Below are 20820 nucleotides of genomic sequence, written 5' to 3' on the forward strand. Positions count from 1 at the left end.
TGTGCCTGGAAGCCACGTCACAGAACTCATGTGGCACCTACCCACCTGCCACCCCCATTCACCCCATTCCCTGTGCAAGGGCCTCCAAAACGGAAGCACCTGGCTCTGTCCTCCAGGTTGAATCAAAGTGAGAATCTCTTGGAGGTTTTGTAGCCACAGGGCTCAACTCTCCCACTGCAAATGTGAGCAGATCATTTGCACCTGAGTCACAGAGATGAGAATCAAGTAAGTTGTGCAAGCAAAGGACTTTGTTGAATCATACACAAAAATGTTGGGATGATAAGGATCAGACAGGACCCAGGAGTAGCCCACAGATCTCTCCATCTCTGCGCCATCCTCCTTCCTACTTTAAAGAGGCAGCACTGCCTGATGGAGTGTCTCATAACCTGGCTCCATCCCTCCCTATCTATGCTCCCATGACCTGGCTTCATCTTCCCTCCCCTACCTACAGAGCCTCTGAGAATGCTCCACACCAGTGAGTGCTTGATAGCTGCTCTTCAGATCCAAAGCACTGTGTGAAAATACTATTTTTTATTGACAGTGTTACAGGTAATGAGAAAAGCAAGAGGCAGCCTTGTCCTGCACAGCCTACCTGGATTCCTGTGGAGCGAAAGTGGACGTGGCAGAGGGTCCCAGCTCTGGTGCTGTTTGCTGACCAGTGGCTGTGGAGGTCTGCCCTCATCCTGGTCCCAGCTCCACTTGGGCTTCTTACCCACCACGTGTTGATAAACAGAAAAAAATGTACAATGGCTGCATTGAAGTTCCCAGTTAAACAGAACAGCAGTGGCTGCTCAGAGGGGGAACTTCTGCATATCTTTTGCTCTGTTAATTCAGAGGTGGGACTTGCTGAAACAGGGACAATCCACAGGGAAAGATCTGGATTTTTGAACACCCCTGGGGTGACATCTCAGGCAGGGTTAAATGCCAGCAGGCAAAAGAACAGCAGCAACCCCAGGAGCAAAGGGGATACGGGTATTTTTGGGCAAGCTGACTGCTAGGAGCAGGGGAAGGTGTTACTGGGAGGTGTGGGGCTAGGGCATCCCATGTTCCAGCACATGCAGCTGCAAGGCGAGGCCGGGGATCCTAGGTGCATCACCAGGTACTGACTGGCAGTGGGCCCCACGAGAGGCCGGGATCCTGTCTGGATCACCAGGCAGCAACTGGCAGCAGGCTCTGCTGGAGACTGAGGATCCAGCACTGGCACCGCAGCCACACACACAGGACAGTGCCCGGCTGCTGCAGGGTGAGCAGAGGGCACAGCTGAACCCAGCAAGTCACCGAGCTGCAGGCAGCACAGCACAGGCAGGGAGAGCAGGAAGGAAGCCCAGGCAGGGAGCACAACAGGGGAACACAGGCAGGGTGTGCAGGCAGGGAAGGGAACGCAGGCAACAGTGCTGGCAGCAGCAGCAGCCTACCTAGGGGAGAACCAGGGAAAGCCTTGGGTCCACGCTGTGACCCAGGACCTTGCTGCTTCCCAAGCCCCTGATGGCGTGGCAGTCCCGGGGGTCTGCAGCCTGGTTTGTGCTGAGTTGGCAGGGTCCTGCTCAGCAGCAGCCAGGTGGGATCCTGTGCCTGGAGGAGACACGGCAGGATCAGCCCAGAGCAATCTGTTCGGCTAGAAGTGGGTGGTAAATTAACGGCAATGGAAGAACGACTCCCCGGTAGCTCCAAAGTGGGGCGTCAGCAACGAGCCGAGCTCTAACGAGCCTCGAGAAGGCTGGAGCCCTCCGTGCCATTTCATCTCTGCTGCTCTGCGTCGGATTTCCCAGGAGCCCTGCAGCCTCGGCCACATTAATTATGCAAATGAAAAGGTGATGCCAACTCACCATCTCTCGGTAGGGTCCTTGCGAGTGAAGCTGGGCCCGAGCACCGGCCGCTGCCCTGGCTGGGGCAGGGAGGGTCCGGGAGCACACCAGGCAGGATGGATGTTTGCAATAATTATCCAGTCATCCCCTTCAAGTGTACTGCAGCCATAGCAACAGACAGATGTTCTGTCCCAGCCAGAGTCCGCATCGAGCTGGGGAGGGAAGCACAAAAATTAACCCATTCAGCCCTAGGATGGCACAGAATCCACTCTATTCTGGGACCAGCCCACACTTGGACATCCCTGAGGAAATCAGGCAAAAACCCAATCACACTGTCCCCAGATTAATCCAGGAGAAATTGCCCCAGTGCTTCCTTGGCCACTGTCTGACGCAGAAAGTTGAATGAGAATCAGTAGCATCCCATGGGATGGGGTCTGGCTCTGGGAGGGCTCTGCTGTCTCCTGTCCCACATGGAAGTAGCTTGGCTGAAGCTCAGCATCTCCTAGGGGTGATGTTGCAGGTGAGGTTTTCCAGCTCTGCTGGTACCCAGCCTTTGGAGAGGGATGGATGGCACTGGGAACTTGCTCAGGGACGGCCATGAGCAGCTCTGCTACCAACACCCACATCGTGCCCTCAGCACAGCCCCTGCTGGGCACCCAGCTAGGCAGGAGGGGATGGATGAGCCACATGAACCAGTGTCCACTTCTGAGTTAACAGCTGGGTCAAAGCCTTTAAAGTATTCGGAAGTGGGATGCAGCCAGACCAAGGAATAGCTGGCATTTCGTTATCCTGCTGCTGTACAAGTTCCCAGGATTCAGCCTGAGTCCATTAAATCTCACCCAGAAATATTGACACAGGGGGTCTTGTGCCCCCCAACACACCAAAAATGTAAACCCAGCTTTTCCTGGGGCCTGCTGAGCAGGCAGCACTCCCCAGGCACAAGGTGTCTTCTCCACCCGCCAGGAATTCCTTCCAGCATTGGCATTTAAATGTTGTAAGCTAAAGGCCAGACCCCCATGGACTGCACAGTTCCCTTCTGGAAGGATCAGAGCTGCCCACCCCAGCTCTCCCCTCCTGTGCCAACTGTGCCCAGGGGTCCTGCAGAAGCAGCAGGGTTCCTCAGAAAGCAGAGCAATCCCCTGACCTCAGAGCAGGCTCATTGGAAAGCCCCATCCAGATGTTTGCAGCTGCAGGTGCTGCTGGAGTGTACCCATGGTGAGGATTTCAAAGGAGGGCGAAGGGGCTGGGTAGGACAGCCTGAGTAGATGTGCCTGGAATAACAGATCATGCCTGGAAAAATGGAGAGGACCTTTCTCTGGACTGGTAGAGGAACACAGACCCCCCCAGCACAGAACCAGACAACCATGGAATCACAGAACTGCAAAGGATGGAAAAGACCTCTAAGATCATCGAGTCCAACTGTTAACCCAACACAACTGTGAGAGGTCACAGGAATAGTCTTTCTTCTTAAACTGTAAGACTATTTTTGGTACATATTCCTTCCCTCTTGTCCTCTGCCACACAGACAATGAGCTCTCCAGCTTGCAGAGGGCACCCCAGCTCCTCCCGGCTGCTCCCGGCGCGCCTGCTGACAGCTTGTGCCGCCTTAGCACAGCCTAGCCTGGAAATCTGTGGTCTCCCGGTTGGGTTTTTTTTCCCCTTCTTTCTCCTGAAGAGAAAAAGCAGGGAAGGGTGAATTTGCTGGTCTTGAAACTGAGGGAGACGTGGCATCATGTGCAGTCACAGAGGATGTGGGCAGGTGCCATCAGCCTTCCCCACGCAGCTCTGGGAATGGAGCTCAGCCCTGCTCTGCAGCTCCCTGGCTGTTCCTGCCCGGGCTCCCACACAGCTCTGGCAGCTGCTGGGTATTTCGGTTCTTCCCCACAGCGCCAGGCTACCCCACTCCTTCTGTGGCTCTTCCCCCAAGCACATCAATCCAGTGGCCACGTGGTTTGATTCCCAGCCCACTGAAGACACGCTGGAGACAGAATAAGAAGGTGGGAAAAATGTCTATTAAATCCCCTCTTAATTTGTGACTCCGGCTGCTCTGCTTCTCTTAGTCCCAGGCCTCTTCCAAGCAGAAGCCTCACCAAATGATGCTTGGTGCTGTGATATGGACAGCAATCCAAGAGGCTCCAGAAGGAATTCACACTCCTTGCTGACTTCCCTGAGCTGCTTTGACTTATTATCTGACCTGGATCTAAATTGAGTTTTGATTAAAGTCAAGAGTAATTCTACTTGGGAAAACCTCATTGTTTAGGCTCAGAGTTACCAAAAGCTACAGGAGAATTAAATCTGATTTCTCACTTTGGGGACAGAGACCCCGATGGGACCCCTGACAGTGCCCAGTGCCTGCTGCGAGAGGCAGCCACGCTGGGCCATGTCGCCCAGAACCTGACCAAGCTCCTTTTTGCCGCCACCAGGTTCTCTTCCCAATTCTTCTCTGAGGCACTCCTGTAGACCCTGGTGGCTCCAATGCTTGGTCAGCAACTCCTCATGTCAGACACAGGGTTATCCGTGATCTGTTCATTCTTTCTCATCTTATCCCAAGGTGGTGCCAGGGTTTAGCCCATGTCCCTCCCTTGTGTCTATCTCCAGTTGTCCACAAACATGTCTTTTCTCAGCATCCATTTCTCAGAGATCAGGGAGCTGAGTCATCTCTGTAAGACACTCTCCTCTCTCCTGAACAATTCAGCAAACTCTCTCTGCACTAGTTTCAGGCTAAATTCTCTCAGTGTGGCTCACCAGAACCAGCCCGAAGCGTCGCCAGAGCCCTCATACTTCTCTATTCATCCCTTGAAATGAATCTCCGAAGACTTGGAATCATTCCCCTTTTCCATTCTGCTGGTGGATCACAACTACCCAGATGGTGGATCACAAGTCTCCCCTTGGTGGATCACAGGTCTCTCCATGGATCACAGGTCTCCCACCCAGCCTCGGGCAGGTGAACATCTCAGATGCAGACTGAGAGAGACACACAGGCTCTCTTTGTGTTTTATTGGAAGAATAAGGCAGTTCCAGCGAGCAATTAATCTCATTCCCTAGGGAGTGTTCAGAGGATGGGGATGAATGGTTTCTGTAGGTGCTCATTGTCTCACGCTGACTGTAGAGACAGTTGAGACACGCAGGTACCACTGGCTGTCCGGCTGGGAATGTAAAGTTACAAGAGCCAAACATCATCCCTAGTGATCCCATAAGTACCTCAACATTCTCTGTCCCTCCCCAAGGAAGCACTCCTGGATGCCAGCAGAAGGGATGGTTATTAACTCCTGAGTTCACTTTGTGTTGCTTAGCACCAAACAATGCCTATGGGTGGGTTGGCTGCTCCCGTGCCCACCCCTCTGTCTGGCTCTGATCCCACCCAACAACACTCGGGGGCAGTTGGTAAACAGTTCCAGTTTTGGCTCTACTCGAGTGCAATGGTCAGCAGATGCTGACCAACAAGACCAGATGTTCAAGGCCAAGTTGGACAGAGCTTGGAGCAACCTGGTCTAGAGGAAGGTGCCCCTGTCCAGGGCAGGGGGGTTGGTACAAGATGGTCTTTAAGGTCCCTTCCAACCCGAACCATTCTACGTTTCTATGATCTCTGGAGTATTTGATGGGATGTCTCTGGCAGCATGGCAGGATTTCTTCCCATCCTGTATGTTGTTCAGACCTCAGTATGTCCCAACTGCTTTGCCCTGTGCATGTCCAATCCCTGGTCCAGCTGAGCACTTTTGTCAGAGGACCAAAAATTTCTTTAGAACAAGACACAACTTGTAGGAAATTAGAAAGGCACCTCAAAGAGGAAAGAGCAGCAGAGTGATCAGATAAAACCCAAATCCAACCTTTTTTTCAATACAGTATAAATAGCAATGGACCTGGAGTCACCGCATTTGTCTATAAAAAAGCCATCAGCAGACACCCTGTGCTGAACACACCCAGTACATGACAGCCTGAACCAACAGCTGAAGGTCCAGTGCCACCAAACAATTTCACTTTCCTTTTTCCCTACCTTTAAGGACAAGAGTGCCTCAACATCATGCATTCTAATCTGGAGTGTCATGAGATTGCTCATGCAGTGCAAGTTAAACCCTCATTGAATCCATGCTGGATTGGACCTAAAATATTGATATGAACCTTTAGGCCAAGTGTGAAGGGTCTGCCCAGAATCCTCACTCAGAGGACATCAGTTCTTGGTGTGACTGGCCTTGCATTCACAAACTGGGGAAACTCATGTCCATGCTCACCAGAGAGGGACCTTCTGTGTTGCTTTGTAGGTGGACCCCAAACCTTCCAATGGTTGGGCTGAGGTAGGAGAAGACTTCTGCCCCTGCCTATGGTGCTGCAAGAGGACATTCCCTTTGCACTGGCTCCTCAGTAGCTCAACTGCAAGGTGGGGAATTCAGTGGTGACCTCAGCGAGGGAGTCTGATCATGGTGAAAAACGCAGCATCACTCCTGGGTGGAGCAACTCCTCAGCAGAAGCAAAATGTTCTTTTACTCCCTTCTTTGCTCAACATCTCCTCCAAAGTGGCCGGACTCCAGAAATGGGATCTACTCTGGCTCTCCTGGACATCCAGAGGTCTCCACCTCTCTCACAATGCTGATTCACCAAATTCTCATAGGATCCCCCATAGGGTCCTCCGTGCCAGCCAGCTCTGAAAAACAGCTCAGCCTGTCACTGCTTTGTTTGCGACAAGTGTATGCCCAGGGACTGGAGCAAGCTGAGAGCTGAGCCTGACTTTATCCACCAAGGTGTTGCAAGACAGTTACCCACTGAACCCAAATTCTGCAGAACACCCTTTTCTTTTCTGCCATTTCCATCCACTCACTGCTCCTCACAACCATCCCCAGAAAAAGCCATGCTTCCATGGCTGGCTGAGGCTTCAGAGGATGTCCATCCTGTTTGTAGCGGTCATCAGAAATACTGCAGCAGCACGCCAGTGAGTTCCTGTAGGCATCCTGTACAACATGCCTTGGGGTGAAATTCCACAACAGGGAAGATCCTCTGTGTCCCCAAGTCCCTCTCCAATGGCGTCATGTTGGGCCCAGAGCAAACGGCACGGTGACACTGAGAATGTTTTGAGAGCTGTCCACATATCCAGTGGGATAGGGAGGGTCGACATGATCTACAGTGGCATGTTGCAATAAGCAATGCCAATGCTCCAGTGTCACAGACATCCCCTGGTTTCACCATACCCCCTCTGGCATGGCTAACCCATGGCTCAGCTCCTGCAGCATTCCATTCCCACCTCAAGATCTTTTGGATGGGCACCATGTGACTGGCACAGGGCAAGGGACAGTGAACAAAACTGCCCTTCAGCCATCAAGCACCCTCACCTTCCCCCGTCTCCAGCCTTGGCGTGAGGCACTGCTGCTGGCTGTGCCCTGGCTGCTCCGATGCCACACCCAGCATCTCCAGCACTGCCCTCACAACTCCTTGACACATCAAATTCCTCTTCCAGGTTCCCACAGTCTCCTGGCTCCTGCACCTACATCCTCATGCCAGCTGTACCACTGCTGACCATGCAGGCAGCCCTCGTATGGTCCCCTACTGTGCCCCCGACTTGGGATGGAGCAAGTGTGTGGCACCGCTGGGTGGGCATGAAGCTCACGTGGCACTGGTGGACAGAGCAGGAGCACATGCATGGCACTGTTGAATGGACATGGAGCACATACGTGGCCCCAATGGGCAGACTGCATGCATGCATGGCATTAATTGGACAGGCAGAAAACACACATATGGCACTGATGGATAGACTGGGAGCATGCAGGTCACTGACAGGGAGCACAGGTAAGGGACCGATGGACAGATGGAGCACACATGTGGCACTCATGGACAGACTGGGATCACATGCGTGGCAGTGATGGACTGACAAGGAACGTCTGGTGGCACCAACAGACAGACCAGAAGCAGAAACATGGCACTGTTGGGTGAGCATGGAGCACACATGTGGCAATAACAGACAGACCAGGAGCACATATGTGGCATTGATGGACAGTCAGAGAGCACATATGACACCAACAGACAGGAGAAGAGCACACACGTGACACTGCTGAGTGGGCATGGAACATGCATATGGCACTGATGGACAGACCAGGAGCACACGTATGGCACTGACGGACAAGCAGCACATGCGTGGGACCAAGGAACAGACCGGGAGCATATGTGTGGCACCGGTGGGAAGACCAGGAGCACGCGCGTGGCACTGCCGAGTGGGCATGGAGCACACATGTGACACCGATGGACAGACCGGGAGCACGCGTGTGGCACCACCAGCATCTCGGCACATGCGTGTGAGCGCCGGGCAGAGCCCGAGCCGCAGCCGCCAGCCGGGACGGGCCGCCCCATCTCACCCCCCCGGGGCCCGCCGTGGCCGCCCTCGCCTCCGCCCCTTCGGGGCCGGAGCAGCGGGACCGCGTCCCGACCCCCCCCGCTCGCCCCGCAGCGGTGGCGCTCGGTCCCGCCGCGGGACAGCCGCGGCTGCGGGGCGCGAGGCGGATGCAGAGGGCGGGGGAGCGGAGCGAGGCACCGGGGCCGGGGTCCGGCCTTTGTCTCCCGCTCCAGGGGCCGGCAGGACCTCCGCTGCCCCGGGGCCGGGCTTGGGGCGGGGTGCGGCTCTCCCGGTCCGGCGGGACAAGCCGCAGCCGCTCCGGTCAACCGAGGGCGCTGCGGGGCGATCCCGGTCCTCGCGGAGGGTGGAGGACCCCCCCTCTTCACCTTCCCACCGCCGCTCCCGCTGCCCCCGCGGCTCCTCCCCGGCTCTGCGGCGGCTCGGCAGGTGCCCGCCTCCGCCCCCGCCGGCCCGTCCCGCCGCACACGTGCGCCCGCGCCCCGCCGGCCCTTTGTCTGGGACCGGCACCGGGACCCGCGCCCACCGACACCCCCTGCCCCGCCTCGGCCGCTCGCCCCCCCGCTCCGCTACCCCGCTCCCCGGCCGTACGGGGCCGTATGGCCGGGGAGCAGGGAAGCGGGGGGGGAAGGGGCGGCCCAGCCAGGGGAGCGCATCCCACCGGAGCCGGGGCGGGGGGAGCAGCTGCCCCGGGGCCGGGGGTTGAAGTGGGGGGGGGGGGGACCCGTCGGTGGCGGCGAGGCCGCTCTAACAGGTGGGATCCCGCTGAGAGGAGGAGGCGGCCGGAGGGGGGCGGAGGAGGCAGGGACGGGCGGGCGGGCGGGCGGGCGGAGGGAGGGAGGGAGGGGGACGAGCCGGAGCCGCCTGTGATCCTGTGACAGGAGCGGCTGCTGCTGCTGCTGGCGCCGCCGGTGCCTCCCTCCGGTCGCTGTCCGAGCCCCGGTGCTCCCCCCCTTCCCCGTTACAGAGGCCGCCACCCCTCCTGCGCCTCTTGCTCCCCGCTCCATCCCGCCCGTCGCCCCCGCAGCCCGTCCCGGGAGCGCCGCTGCCCCTCCGCCCGCTCCGGGACAGGGCGCGGGGCCGGGCGCCGCCGCTGCTGCTGCTACCGCCGCCGTTACCGCCGCCGCCGCCGGTCGGGCGATGCCGAAGCCGCCGTTACTGCTGCGGGGGAGCCGCCCCGGGGACAGCGAGCTGGGGCGGCAGTTCCGGGACTGGTGCCTGCGCACCTACGGGGACTCGGCCAAAACCAAGACGGTGACCCGGAGCAAGTACCAGCGCATCGCCGAGGTGCTGCAGGGGGGAACCGGCTCTGGCGGCGGCTCCGGCGGGGGGGAGAAAGGCAAGTTCCAGTTCTGGGTCCGGTCCAAGGGCTTCCGCCTGGGAAACGGCACCAGGGAGGCGACGAAGATGGGTCAAGTGGTGGTATATGTGCCGGTGAAAACGGGAACGGTTAGTGCGCTCCGTGCCCCGGGGGCTCTGTGTCTGTCTGCCTGCCTGTCCGTGTCTGTTTGTCCTCCCCGGGGGTGCGGGCGGGGAGGGGGGGGGGAATTGCCCGGGGCGGGGGCGGGCACCCCCGGGGCCCTGGTCCCCTCCACCGCTGCGCCGGCCCTGTCCCGTCAGCACCGGGCGGCCCAGCCCCGCCGGCCGCCGGGAGCGCGCATGCCCCATGCGGGGCGCGACGCGGGGCCCGGCCGCTCCCGCAGCCCCCGCCGCTCCCGGGGCAGCCGCCGCGCCCCAGCCGCCCCGACCCGCCCGGGATGCGGATGGGGAGAGGCGCCCGCCCGGAGCCTCGCACCTTCCGCCGCCCCCCCGATCCCCATCCCCGTCCCCGTCCCATCCGGTGCTGCCGCCTTCCCCGGGCGCTGCCGGCGCGGGGGAGGTGGGGGGGGCGGCGGTGCCCCCGCGCCCGCCGCCGTGCACCTGCCCCCGCGGGGGGGCCGCGCCGCCGCCCGGTGCGGGCCCCGCCGCCCCCCCGCCCTGTCCGATCACGTTCGCCCGGCATTTCCCATCCGCCCCACGGCCGGGGACAGGGCTGCAGTCAAGGGCAGCGGGCGGCGGGGAGGGGGCGCCGGCACCCCCCGCCCCCCCGCGCCGCCGCCGCGCCCTGCCCGCCCCGCCGCCGCGCCGTGCCGAGCGGAGCGGAGAAGAGCGGAGCGGAGCGGGGCGAGTCTTGCCGAGCCGAGTGGAGCGGGGCGAGCCCGGCCGCCGCGCTGAGCCCGGCCCCGGCGTCCCGCGGCGCTGCCCGCCCGGCGCGGCCGCCGCAGCCGGTGCCCCGGGGGGTGCGGGCAGCGGCAGAGCCCGGATTAGGGCAGCCCCCCCGCCCGCTCGCGGGCCGCTGTCCCGGGAACTCCCCCGCCGGAGCCTCATTGTTCGGCGCCCGGCCGGGCCGGGGAGCGGGGCACCGGCCGCCGCCTCCCTCCCTCCTCCCGCCGCCGCCCGGGGCTGCCCCGCCGCCCCATTGTTCCCGTCCCGAGCGTGTCCCGCTCCCCGGCGCGGGGGGAAACGCGCAACTTTGGCGGCCCCGGCCCCGCGCAGGGAGCGCCCGGCGGGGCTGCCCCGACCCCGGCCCCGCGCCCCCCGCCATCCCCCGCGCCCCTCTCCGCCCCGCCAGGACCGCGGGCACCGGAGGGCTCTGGCAGGGATTTTTTTCCCCCTGTCCCTCCCCGCCTCTCCCGCTGCTGCTGCTGCTGCTGCCGCTGCTCTGAAGGGTGCAGTGTTTTCTGTGCACACAGACTCCAGCATTGATGTGGCTGGAGGATGCTTCCATTGAGGGCAGCCCATCTGTGGCAAATGCTTCTAAACGCACTATTTACCTCCCATCTGGTCCGCCTGATTATTGGGGGGAGGGGGAAGGGTCATTATTTCTCCCTCTCACTTCGTGGTGCTCAGAGGCTCCTTTCTTTCTCCCCTCTCAGCCCCCCTCCCCCATGCCATGCCCCAAAAAAATTCTTTGCGATTTTTTTTTTTTTTTTTTGAGACCTCTTAGCAGCCCTCCTCTATCACTCCCCCTGTGCCAGGAGCCCCGGAGGAGGGCGGATTAGGAGCTGTACCCCCTTTCACAGACCCAGCACTCCCTCCCGGGTCCTCTCCATCCAGTCAGCGACTCTATCCCAGATCTTCCAAATGCTGCAGAGTCATGGTACCCCAGAGAGGCCGAGCCAGACTCCCTCGACCCCGCTGCTCGCTAGACGCCCCCTCCCCTTTGTCCGGGAGGAAGTCCCGAGGGTCAGCGGCTCAACCAGGCCGGTGCAAGCCCGCATATTCCCAAAGGGCCTCTGCACAGATGAAGTTTCAGCGAGGAGCATGCCTAGGCCCCCGCATCTTCCCTGGCAGAGTCCCTGCAGGCTACAGACAGGCGTTACACCCAGGCTCCCCTAAACCAGCAAACACAAGCAGATATATCCTGGGGGACAACCGAATTTTCCAAGGGGCAATACAGCTTATTTCCCAGTGCTTAGATGCCTGCCAGATGTTAGGACTGGGAGCACTTTGCAGAGCCACTGGCTGTAGGGAGAGCAGTCATCACAGTCCCCCAAACCTTCCAAAGTGGGGTCTGTAGAAGTTGTTGCCTCCTGTTCCTTTGGTCCTGGTCTCCCTGGCCCCACTGTGCCATTCCCTGGCAGGAATCCCATGGACCATTTCAGATGGGTGCAGTTGGGAGTTTGGCTTTGCCAGAACCGGCTCTCAAATTTAGAGATAACTTGTCAGGGATTTTCTTCAGCTCCTTGTAATTCGGTGCTCTCCTCATCCTTGGTGGTTTGGGTTGGGTTTGGGATGTATTTCGTTGCTCTCAGGCACACAGTCAAATAATTCATGAATCTGATCTGAGGCTTTTGCTGGACAGTAACGCCTGGATTCTGGTTTAATGTCTGTTCAGCTGCTTTTCCCAAATACTTCTGGAGCAGTGTTTCGGTTGCTTTTCCCTGGCTGTGCTCCTCAGCAATCTGATCCGGCTCGTCCTGTCCGCTCGCCCTTCCCCGAGCACATCTGCGGGCGAGCACCGTTCTGGGGATGTCCCCCGCTGCAGGCACAGGCGGAGCCCCCACCCCGGGTGCAGTGAGGGGGTGGTGGGGGGTGCGTCCTGCGCTGCTCTCACCGCAGGTCGCCACAGGAAATCTGAGGGACCGGGAGGGAAAACTGGAAAAGAGGTGGTAAAGAGCATGTAGAGGGCAGCAGTGGGGATAAGATTTCCTTTCCCTGACAGGGCTGGAGCCACTCCTCCTCTGTAAAATAATAATAATAATGATAATCCCAACCCCCCAAAATAATCACGCCCCCCCCAGCAAGCCAGCAGAGCTGTTCCTTTTGGCTTGTGCACCCTGAGCTGGTTTGTGTATTTTCTGCACATCTGTAGTGAAAAATTAATTAACATGTGGTTATTATTTTCTCTCCTGAGTAACTTTCCCTTGCCCTCCTCCAGGCCTCTCATCAGAACAGGCCTAATCAGATTTGGGTGGCTTGAGAGCGGGGACTGTGCACTGAGAAGGGGGCATCTGCCTTAGGTGGTGGTCAGAGCAGATGGTGGTCTTCTCAAAGAATGCACTGGGAATAGGAACAGCAGTGCGGACGGATGTCTGGCACAGAGACTGTTCACATTTCTTTTTCCCAGATGAACGTCCCAAAGATGCTGGACATTTAACACATACAATTAAAAAAGCCCTACACAGATAAACACAGGCGGTTTAGCGGCGTAGGACATTGTTGCCTGACAGCCCTATTCACACACAGGCTGGACGCTGCATCTTTTAGGTCAGAGTGCTGGAAAAAAATACATTTAGGCTGTAGTGAAGAGGAGGAGGAGGAGGGTATCTTTGTGTGCTACTGCAGCACAGACAATGGATACAGCCCAAAGTGCCCAGATCTGCCCTTCTTTCCCATGGCTGACACACACTAAGGTGTGAACCCCCTCATTATCCGTGGGCTGGACCGAATCCTGGCACTGGATGGGCAGCACTCATCCTTCTCCCCAGCTTTGCTAAGAACTGTGGGAGAATTTGTCCATGACAAGGTGCTAAGATGCAGTTCATTATAATCTCATGTCCCTCTTGTCTTAAGCATTTAGCATCATTTAGACAGTCTTTCCAGACAAACGTGGAGTGAGATGGAGCCACAGTGCAGGGAAATGGACAGCGCTCGGTGACAACCGGCGGAGCAGATGGCTGTGGCCGGAGCAGCGGGTGTGCAGGGGAGGGTTCTCCTCAGACTTCGGCTCGGGCGTTAGCTGCTCTCTAAATCGATGCTGTACTTGGCCGTGTGTGGTGGGAGCTTGTCACAACTCTGGCGCGGCGGCCAGGACAGATTCGTGCTGGCAGGCCGTGATGCAGGCTGGGGGGCTGCGGGATGAGCAGGGGAAGCCTGCCGTCAGCCAGCCCTTCAGGGGCTGTGCGGAGCCGAGGGGACCAGGCAGGCTCTGCAGCACTGCCCACGTTTGATTCTGCTTTGCTGCTCTCTCCCCGTCCCCCGCAGCGCTGACACGAGGCTCTGGGGCTCTGTAGGCATCGCTAACAGGATGAGGGCATTGCTCGAGTGGGTTGCTGCTGTTGTACAGGTACAGCTCACCTGTGCCAGCTCCCCCGGAACCAGATGTTCAAAATTATTTCACGATTGTGCCTGGTGAAACTCACCCAAGGAACGGTGCTGGGGTGGGGGAAGCACTGGAAATACAATTGGTGAGTCCAAAATGCAAAATGGATGGAGGCTTTCTCTGACAGCAGGAAAACTATCCCACAGGACAGTGGATAAATATCACAGTACAGCCTATCCCTAAACTCATTTTAGCTACAGAGACAGGGAGTGTTGTGCTGTGAAAGCTGCGGTGCCAGGCCGTGGGACAGCACAGCACAGTGGCAGAATGCCGGAGCAGAGGAGCCGGGCATGTCAGAAAGATGCTGCTCCAACAGCTAATAGAGGCTACATTTTTCCTGATACAAGTACCCTTCAATGCCCATATTCAGTGCCCCAAAAAGCTGCACATCTATAACCTCTAAGAACATCAGTCAACAGAAGGTTTTCACGGCGTGAATAACCACTCAGACTTTCTGGGGACTTCAAGTGATAAAAAAAATAAATCAAGACCGTTCAGAAGAGTCTTAGACAAGGCAGATGGGCCTGAGGGTATTATCTGAGAAATTGTCTATTACTCCCGTTGCACCAGCCTTACTTAGAGCACGCAGAGCTTTCACCTGCGGAGAGATCCCACCCTGAGCACATGGGGCAGCATCAGCTTTTCCAACGAGTGGAACCAGTGGCCGGTTTACATTTAAAGGTGCCCTTAGGAGACTGGAACAATTCTGGCCTGGGTGTGTGGTCCCATTCAACCCCATCTAAAGAAAATCTTCCGCATTAGCATCCCCTCCAGATTCAGCTCCAAGTTTGCACAACATCAGTTACAGATTTTACATCTGAAGCTGCTCATGGTAAGAGTCAAAGAGAGCAGTGACACCCAATCCCCTGGGCCCAAGAGCTGGCTTAGGCTCACCAGGCAGTAGCTGAAACCTTGGCAAGGTGAATTTAAAGAGCTCTGATGATCCGCAGTCACGCAGACTGGCAGAATGAAGTTCCTCACTGAGCTGGGAGCTCAGGAGATCTGGCAGCAAAGCCCACTTGCAGCTCCTGCTCACTCCCACCCCTTCAGGAGAGCCCGCTGAAGCCACTTCTAAGGATAAGGGGGAAACCAGCATCTCATTCAGTCCTTGCTTTATGTCTGCCAAGCCTACAAGCCTGATTACAGGCAGTCCCACTGTGGTCATTAGTACCATGTCCCAGCTCCAGAGATCCCACCATCCCAGCCACCCTCATCCTTGGGTGCTGGCTTTGGTCACCAGCACTCGTGAGACCTGGAGCCCCATCAGCAAAGGTTCCAGTTCCCAATACATGTCTGACCAAACAGGTTCTGAAAAACTAACTCTGCCATCTACACCGCACATCCTACACGATTCCAGAAACAGGCATGGCATTGCTGATCCGAGAGGAGAAGTATTGTTTGGATAACATTTATCCAAAAGTTATCTCTTTGACCCACAATTGTTTTCGTATTTGTTGTTCTCAGAGGGTGTCACTCTGAGGAAGGTCCAAAAGCAAACAACCAAAGCACAGCTCTGCCAGGCCTTGGTCAATGAGGCTGAAATGGGAAGAACCCCAGGCCGTTGTTCCCACACTCCAGGTTATGTCCCACCTTTGCACAGGAAGAGGATCCAAGCACTCAGGGCCGAGTTAATGAGGAGCAGAGAGGACTGGCTGTAAGGACAGTACATGGCTGTTCTCAGCTCTCCTCGTGGGCCATGGCTCAGAAGGGCTTGCTCTGACCACGGACAGAAGGGGGAATTTGGTCACTGACTAAAGTCTGCAGGAGAGCCCAGAGAGGCAGACACAGTCCTTTCAGTGAGAACTTTCTCAGGACCATTCTCAGCAGTAATCTCCTGCTGACACAACTTGTTCAGTTTTGGTTTTACCATTATTTTAGGCTTGATATGAGCAGTCTGTGAACTTATGCTGTGGACAAGCAAATGGCAGGGAAAGCCCAGGGCTGTGGAGGAGCGTTGGTGGAGTGTCCATGCACCCGGCCTGGCCAGCATGGATGCTCTGGCATTGCCATGACAGAGGGATGCATATTCATATCTCTTTCTTTAGTGCAAATTATTAATTATCTTTCCCTGATCTCATATCAGCTGTGTCCACCTCTAAAGAATCGCATTGAGAATGGGCCAGAGCCACCCCTGAGCTTAAGTGTCTGGTTTAATTAGCTGATTGTAGCAAGGGCAGGTACCTGTTGGCCAAAATCATTGTCTTTGTTGGAAAGCTACTGACTTCCACTTTTATGGCTGGTGCCAAAGAATTGCAATTTATTTGAGGAGAAATAATTGCAGACAGTCTGTGCAGTGTGTGGGAGCAGAGAGCAGAGCAGAGGTTTGGGTAACAGTGTCCATGTCTGAGGTCAAGGGAGCAGCCTCTGGAAGTGGAGGGGAGGCTGGTTGTGTCTTCCTGGCGTGGTGCAGGGCCCTTCATGGAGTGACAGCCAGGAAGACAATGCTGTGTGAGTGGTTTCTCTGTCCTTGCTCTGCTTTGGCTTGGCAGCCCCAGAGGATGTATTTCCCTTCCAACAGACGGGCAAAGGCAATGCTGGTGGCTCTGATGGATTTGCTCCTCATCAAGTGGGAGGGAGTGCTCTGGAAAAGACAGGGTCACTCAGTCTCTGTGGCTCAAGTCTCGGCTTTCCAGTTGGTAGTGGGTTGCTTTTATGGATGTCTCTGGGCTAAGAATTCAGACTCACCAGGCATCCCCCCAAAAAGAGGAGACTAAAGTTTGGGACTTCTCTCCTGGCTTGCATTTGAAGGAGGGATCTCAAAGCAAATACCGAGTCATCTGCTCATCCACTCTGTGGTGACATCCAAAACCTTCTGGGTGTTGGTGCTGCAGGTACCACCCACACTGGCTCCCAGGTGCTGCAGGGTGTTCCAGTTTGCAGTCTCACAGCACTGGGACAAGCAGCCAGTCCAGGGAAGCTGGTCCCTTGGGCATGCTTTTGGGTTTGCCGTTCCCATCCTCAGTTTGAACGCTGGTCGTGTGGCTCCCAGAGCTGGGAGGAGGCCTGCCTGCTCCCGCTCACCTGCGCCGGGCGTTTGGATCCGGCAGAAAGCCCTTGAGCTGGTGACAAAGGTCTGGATGTGGGCTGGAAAGTACAGTCCTGTCTCTTAGCAACTGGTTCCTACCTCTGAGCTCTCGGAGCCGTGTGTGGGACAGAGAGCATCAGTCACGCTCCCGCTGCCGCAGCAGCGACGCGCCGAGGAGGGGATGGGGGGATCAGACCGACTCCAGCCACCGCCGAGGCGCTTAAAGAAGCTCAGGCATTTCTAGCACAAGCAGTCATCTGTGAGCCCAATCAAAGCTCCGGTTTAATTGCTTTCCTCGTGCCCTTCTCTGCCCGGCCAGCGAGCGCCGATTGGCTGCGGCAGCGGTGCCTGCCGGCACCCAGAGCCTGCTCCCCACCGCGCTAGGGTGGGGACGGCGGAGGGAGGAGGAAGAGAGAGGACCGTGTATTTCTAAAAAAATTCGGCGTCCTCAGGTCCTCCCCTGAACTCCTCCGCAGGGCACCTGGGAATCCCCGTCCTCTCAGGGGCATTTGCATGGCTGTTTTCCCTCTCAGGGCTTGTTCTGCTGCTTCACCCTCGTGTTTCCTCTCCCAGCCCAAAGCAGCTCCTCTCTGCTGAGCGTTTCTCAGGGGCTTCCTTGCCAAGCACTGTTTCATAAACATTTTCACGAATCCTCTGCTTTGTCCTCCTAATTAACCATCCAATTGGCCCCCAATGGAGCCTTCACCTCTCCTGTGAAGATCCTGCTCGCACAGATTATAACCTGTCAGCTGCCAATTTATTCCTCACACAGAGGGCAGGTTGTATTAATTGTCTGCCTTCCCTACCCCGCTTGCTTTGCCACCCCCCTTTCCTCTGCTCCCAAAAGCATCCCTGTTTGGAGACACAGACTCACAAAAGACCAAGGCCAGATGTGAGGGCAATCCATATGCTGCATGTGTCCAGCCTGCAGTGATGTGGCACTGAAACCACATGTGATGGGATGAAGTGTCACACCTTGGAGAGGGATCTCTGTGGATAGATTACCACGACGGAGTGTTTAAGACCATGCTTGACTTCTGCTCCCCCCACGTGTAGTCTCAGTTAAGAGCTCAAAAAAATTCCACTTGGTCATCCCAGGTTAACGGGAAATCATTCCTGGGCTTATCTACAAGTCCAAGTTTGGCTTTTGGAAGGGTTGGGGTCCACCTACAGTGGTTATGATGGAAATGAATCAGAATACAGAGGGGGTTTACCTGAATGCAAGGGGAGAACAAACAGATTTCCATCTGTGTCTGTCCCCTGTGGCCCCTGCCCTGACTCCCTGTATAGGACCCTCCAGCCTTGCAGAGCCAGAGCCCAGGATAAATACAAGTGCCTGCTCTCACTGAGGGCAGTGGACATATGTTTTCCTGGGTTCCCATGTCGGGAAAGGGTGTGATGGAGTCCAGCATGACCCGTATGGTTCCATAACGTCCCCATTTCTTGAACCCAGCGTGGGCTCGCGGGGAGCAGATGCGGTGGTCCTTGGCTGTGGCAATTGGTGTTTCCAGGCTCTGGCATCAGGGCCTGGCTGTGCTGAAGCCACTGTGGTGTGGTGCAGCTCAATCCCTGCTGTGCCCTGACCTGAAGAAGAGCCTGGTTTGAAAGGGAGGGGCAGGGCGTGCAGGCCTTTTTACCCCCCTCCAACATCCGCTGAGCTGTCAGCATTTCCCTAGAGGCCCATCTCGCTGTTCCTGTGGGAGTCTCCGACAGTGGCCCACATACTGGTAACTGCCAGGGCACAGGGAGCTGGCACCGGGATGCCACACATCCAGGGCTCAGCCTCTCAGCCCTGCCTGACCTTGATTCACTGTAGCATCATTTGTAACTGATTTTACATAATTTTTCTTACCACTGACAAGCTGAACTTCTGCCGCTGCTCCGTATCTCCTCCTCCTCAGTTTCATTTTGACATCACTGTGTTCTCACTGTAGGTGTGATGATGTCACCTGGCTGCCCTGATGGGTCTATTCCTAGGCATAGAGGGGTCACCTTGCTGTGACAGGTCGTTTCATCACTTGTTACAGTGCCTTGGCCCCCTCTGACTCAAAGGATTTTGCTTTGTGGGTGATATTTATTAGATTAGTGCTCAGTGCTGGGCAGATTGCTCATGGTGATAAGTTACTTCAAGGAAGAGCCACCTCTAGACATGTTCTGAGTTTGTGTTACAGCTACATGTTTTCAATATTCTTTAGATTCCTAGTTTTATATTTTTTTCAGGATGCTATGGAATATAAAACATTTCTGCTTGCAAAGGCAGTTTACCATTTCCCCCCCGTTTTTCCATTCTGGTAGCATTCTCCCCCAAATCACCTAAACCAAGATTCAAATGACATTAAGAAATTGCTGCCCACCTTTGCAGATATATTTTAAAAAATACCCAAACTCCTATTTTAGAATCATAGAATCCTAGAAGGGTTTGGGTGGAAATGGACCTTAAAGATCATCTTGTTCCAACCTTTCACTAGACACCTTTCTCTAGACCAGGTTGCTCCAAGCCCAGTCCAACCTGACCTTGAGCACTTTCAGGTACAGAGCATCCACAGTTTCTCTGTGCAAACCCTGCCTGTTTCAAAATAGTAAGAAATACTGCAACATGATAATAATCCCCAGATAATAATGCTCGTGATCTCTTCCCTGTTGGCACCCACAGCGTGGCGCTTCTCCCGCACAGGTCCCGCACACCTCAGAGAGGAGTGTGATGCTCACCAGCTGACTGGGAGTGGGAAGTCCACAGCCCCAGGGAGCAATTTCCCTGGAAGGTCAGTCGGGTGCTCCACTCACGAGGCTGCAGGAACCATTCTCACCAAACCCAAGTGAAACAGTGCTCCAACAGCAGCTCAGGCTGCACCACGGCACCCAGTATTTTGTCATCCCTGAAAGAGCCGGCTCCCCCTCGCTCCTGGCCAGCAGGTGCAGGGTCACATTTATTGGGGATCACTGCGCTTGCCTCTGCCTGCCAGATCCAGCTGCTCCTGTGGCTTCCCCGCCAGCGCACAGCCCGGTGCTGGCAGGGAGGCAGCTCTGCTCTCTTGCGCCGTGCAAAATGTCCTCTGCCTCCCAGGCAGAGCCGGCATCCAAGGAGCCTCTAAGCAGGCATCCGAGCAAGAATCTCTTCCTGCTGGGCTTCCCCTCTGTCCTTCAGGCAGCCCTGGGATGGGTGGCAGCCCTGGGATGGGTGGCAGCCCTGGGATGGATGACAGCCCCATCCCCAGCTGCCCACCAGACCCCGAGCACACCAACCTCCCCTCTGCACCCTGCACCTGGGCCGTCTCCACAGCTGGAGGCAGGGCTGCCATTTCCAGGCCCGCCCCTCCCAGGCTGCTGTGTTTTCATTCCCAGGCCTGGGAGCCAGGAGAGGAATAAGCCGAGGTCAGAGCAAAGGCCTGGACCCATCCCCATGGCTCAGCTGCGGCGGCTGAAAGAGCAGCTCGCTCTGAAGAGGTGCCTGTGCCCTGTGAAAGACACACACCTCAGCTGTGTTTGCCAGCTAAAAATAAAGCACCCGGCTCCCCTCATGAGGAAGTATTTACTTTGGGAAAAAAAAAAAAAGTATTGTGTACAGTTCTGGGTAGAGAAACAATGTGAATGCCCCCAGTCCTGGCCTGAGTCAGCACAGAGTGTCAGGAAAATGATTTCTTCTTGTGCCTCAGTTTCCCCAGGAGAAATGAACCCTCCTGGGCTAGAGGGATGCTCAGCTGCTCAGCAGGGCTGGGGCTGTTTTCACTGCAGTGAGTAGAGCTGGAGCTCTAAGGGCAGGATGGGGCTTTGTGTTTGCTTGGTGCAACAAGGCACAACACAAAATGCTCAGCACAGGGAAACACCATCAGCATTTTAGCAACTGCTTTTCTCCCCTTTTTCAACCAGAAATGATCAGAAAAATTTCCGAGCGAAATATTTCCAAGAGAAAAAAGAGCAAAATCTGTCAGTCAGAGCATTTCCCGTCGTCTTCTTGTGGGTTCTTTTATTATGAGCAATACAGCTGATACTGTTTTCAGCCCAGTGTCTCCCCGGTGTCTATTTCTAAGGCACACACTGTGCCCATGACATGAGGGGCAAGAGGAAGAGGGAA

At 56.6% G+C, this 20820-nt stretch overlaps 1 protein-coding gene and 1 long non-coding RNA gene across 2 annotated transcripts in view; one reads left to right on the forward strand and one right to left on the reverse strand.

Moving 5' to 3' along the window:
• Window positions 1-226: 226 nt before the first annotated feature.
• On the reverse strand, window positions 227-2037 carry LOC116452713. Its single transcript, XR_004243573.1, has 2 exons — window positions 1827-2037; window positions 227-1572 (listed from the first exon to the last, which is right to left on the reverse strand). It is a non-coding gene; the product is annotated as an uncharacterized LOC116452713 (long non-coding RNA).
• A 7191-nt stretch (window positions 2038-9228) lies between these two features.
• Window positions 9229-20820, forward strand: part of NOL4L (nucleolar protein 4 like) — a 64172-nt gene continuing 52580 nt past the window's right edge. Inside the window, exon 1 of the mRNA XM_032126538.1 lies at window positions 9229-9588. Within this exon, the coding sequence (XP_031982429.1) occupies window positions 9280-9588 (309 nt within the window). The 5' untranslated portion in view covers window positions 9229-9279. The remainder of the gene's footprint in view (window positions 9589-20820) is intronic.

This window comes from Corvus moneduloides, chromosome 17 (genome assembly GCF_009650955.1).
Source record: "Corvus moneduloides isolate bCorMon1 chromosome 17, bCorMon1.pri, whole genome shotgun sequence".
NCBI classification, from domain to species: Eukaryota; Metazoa; Chordata; class Aves; order Passeriformes; family Corvidae; genus Corvus; species Corvus moneduloides.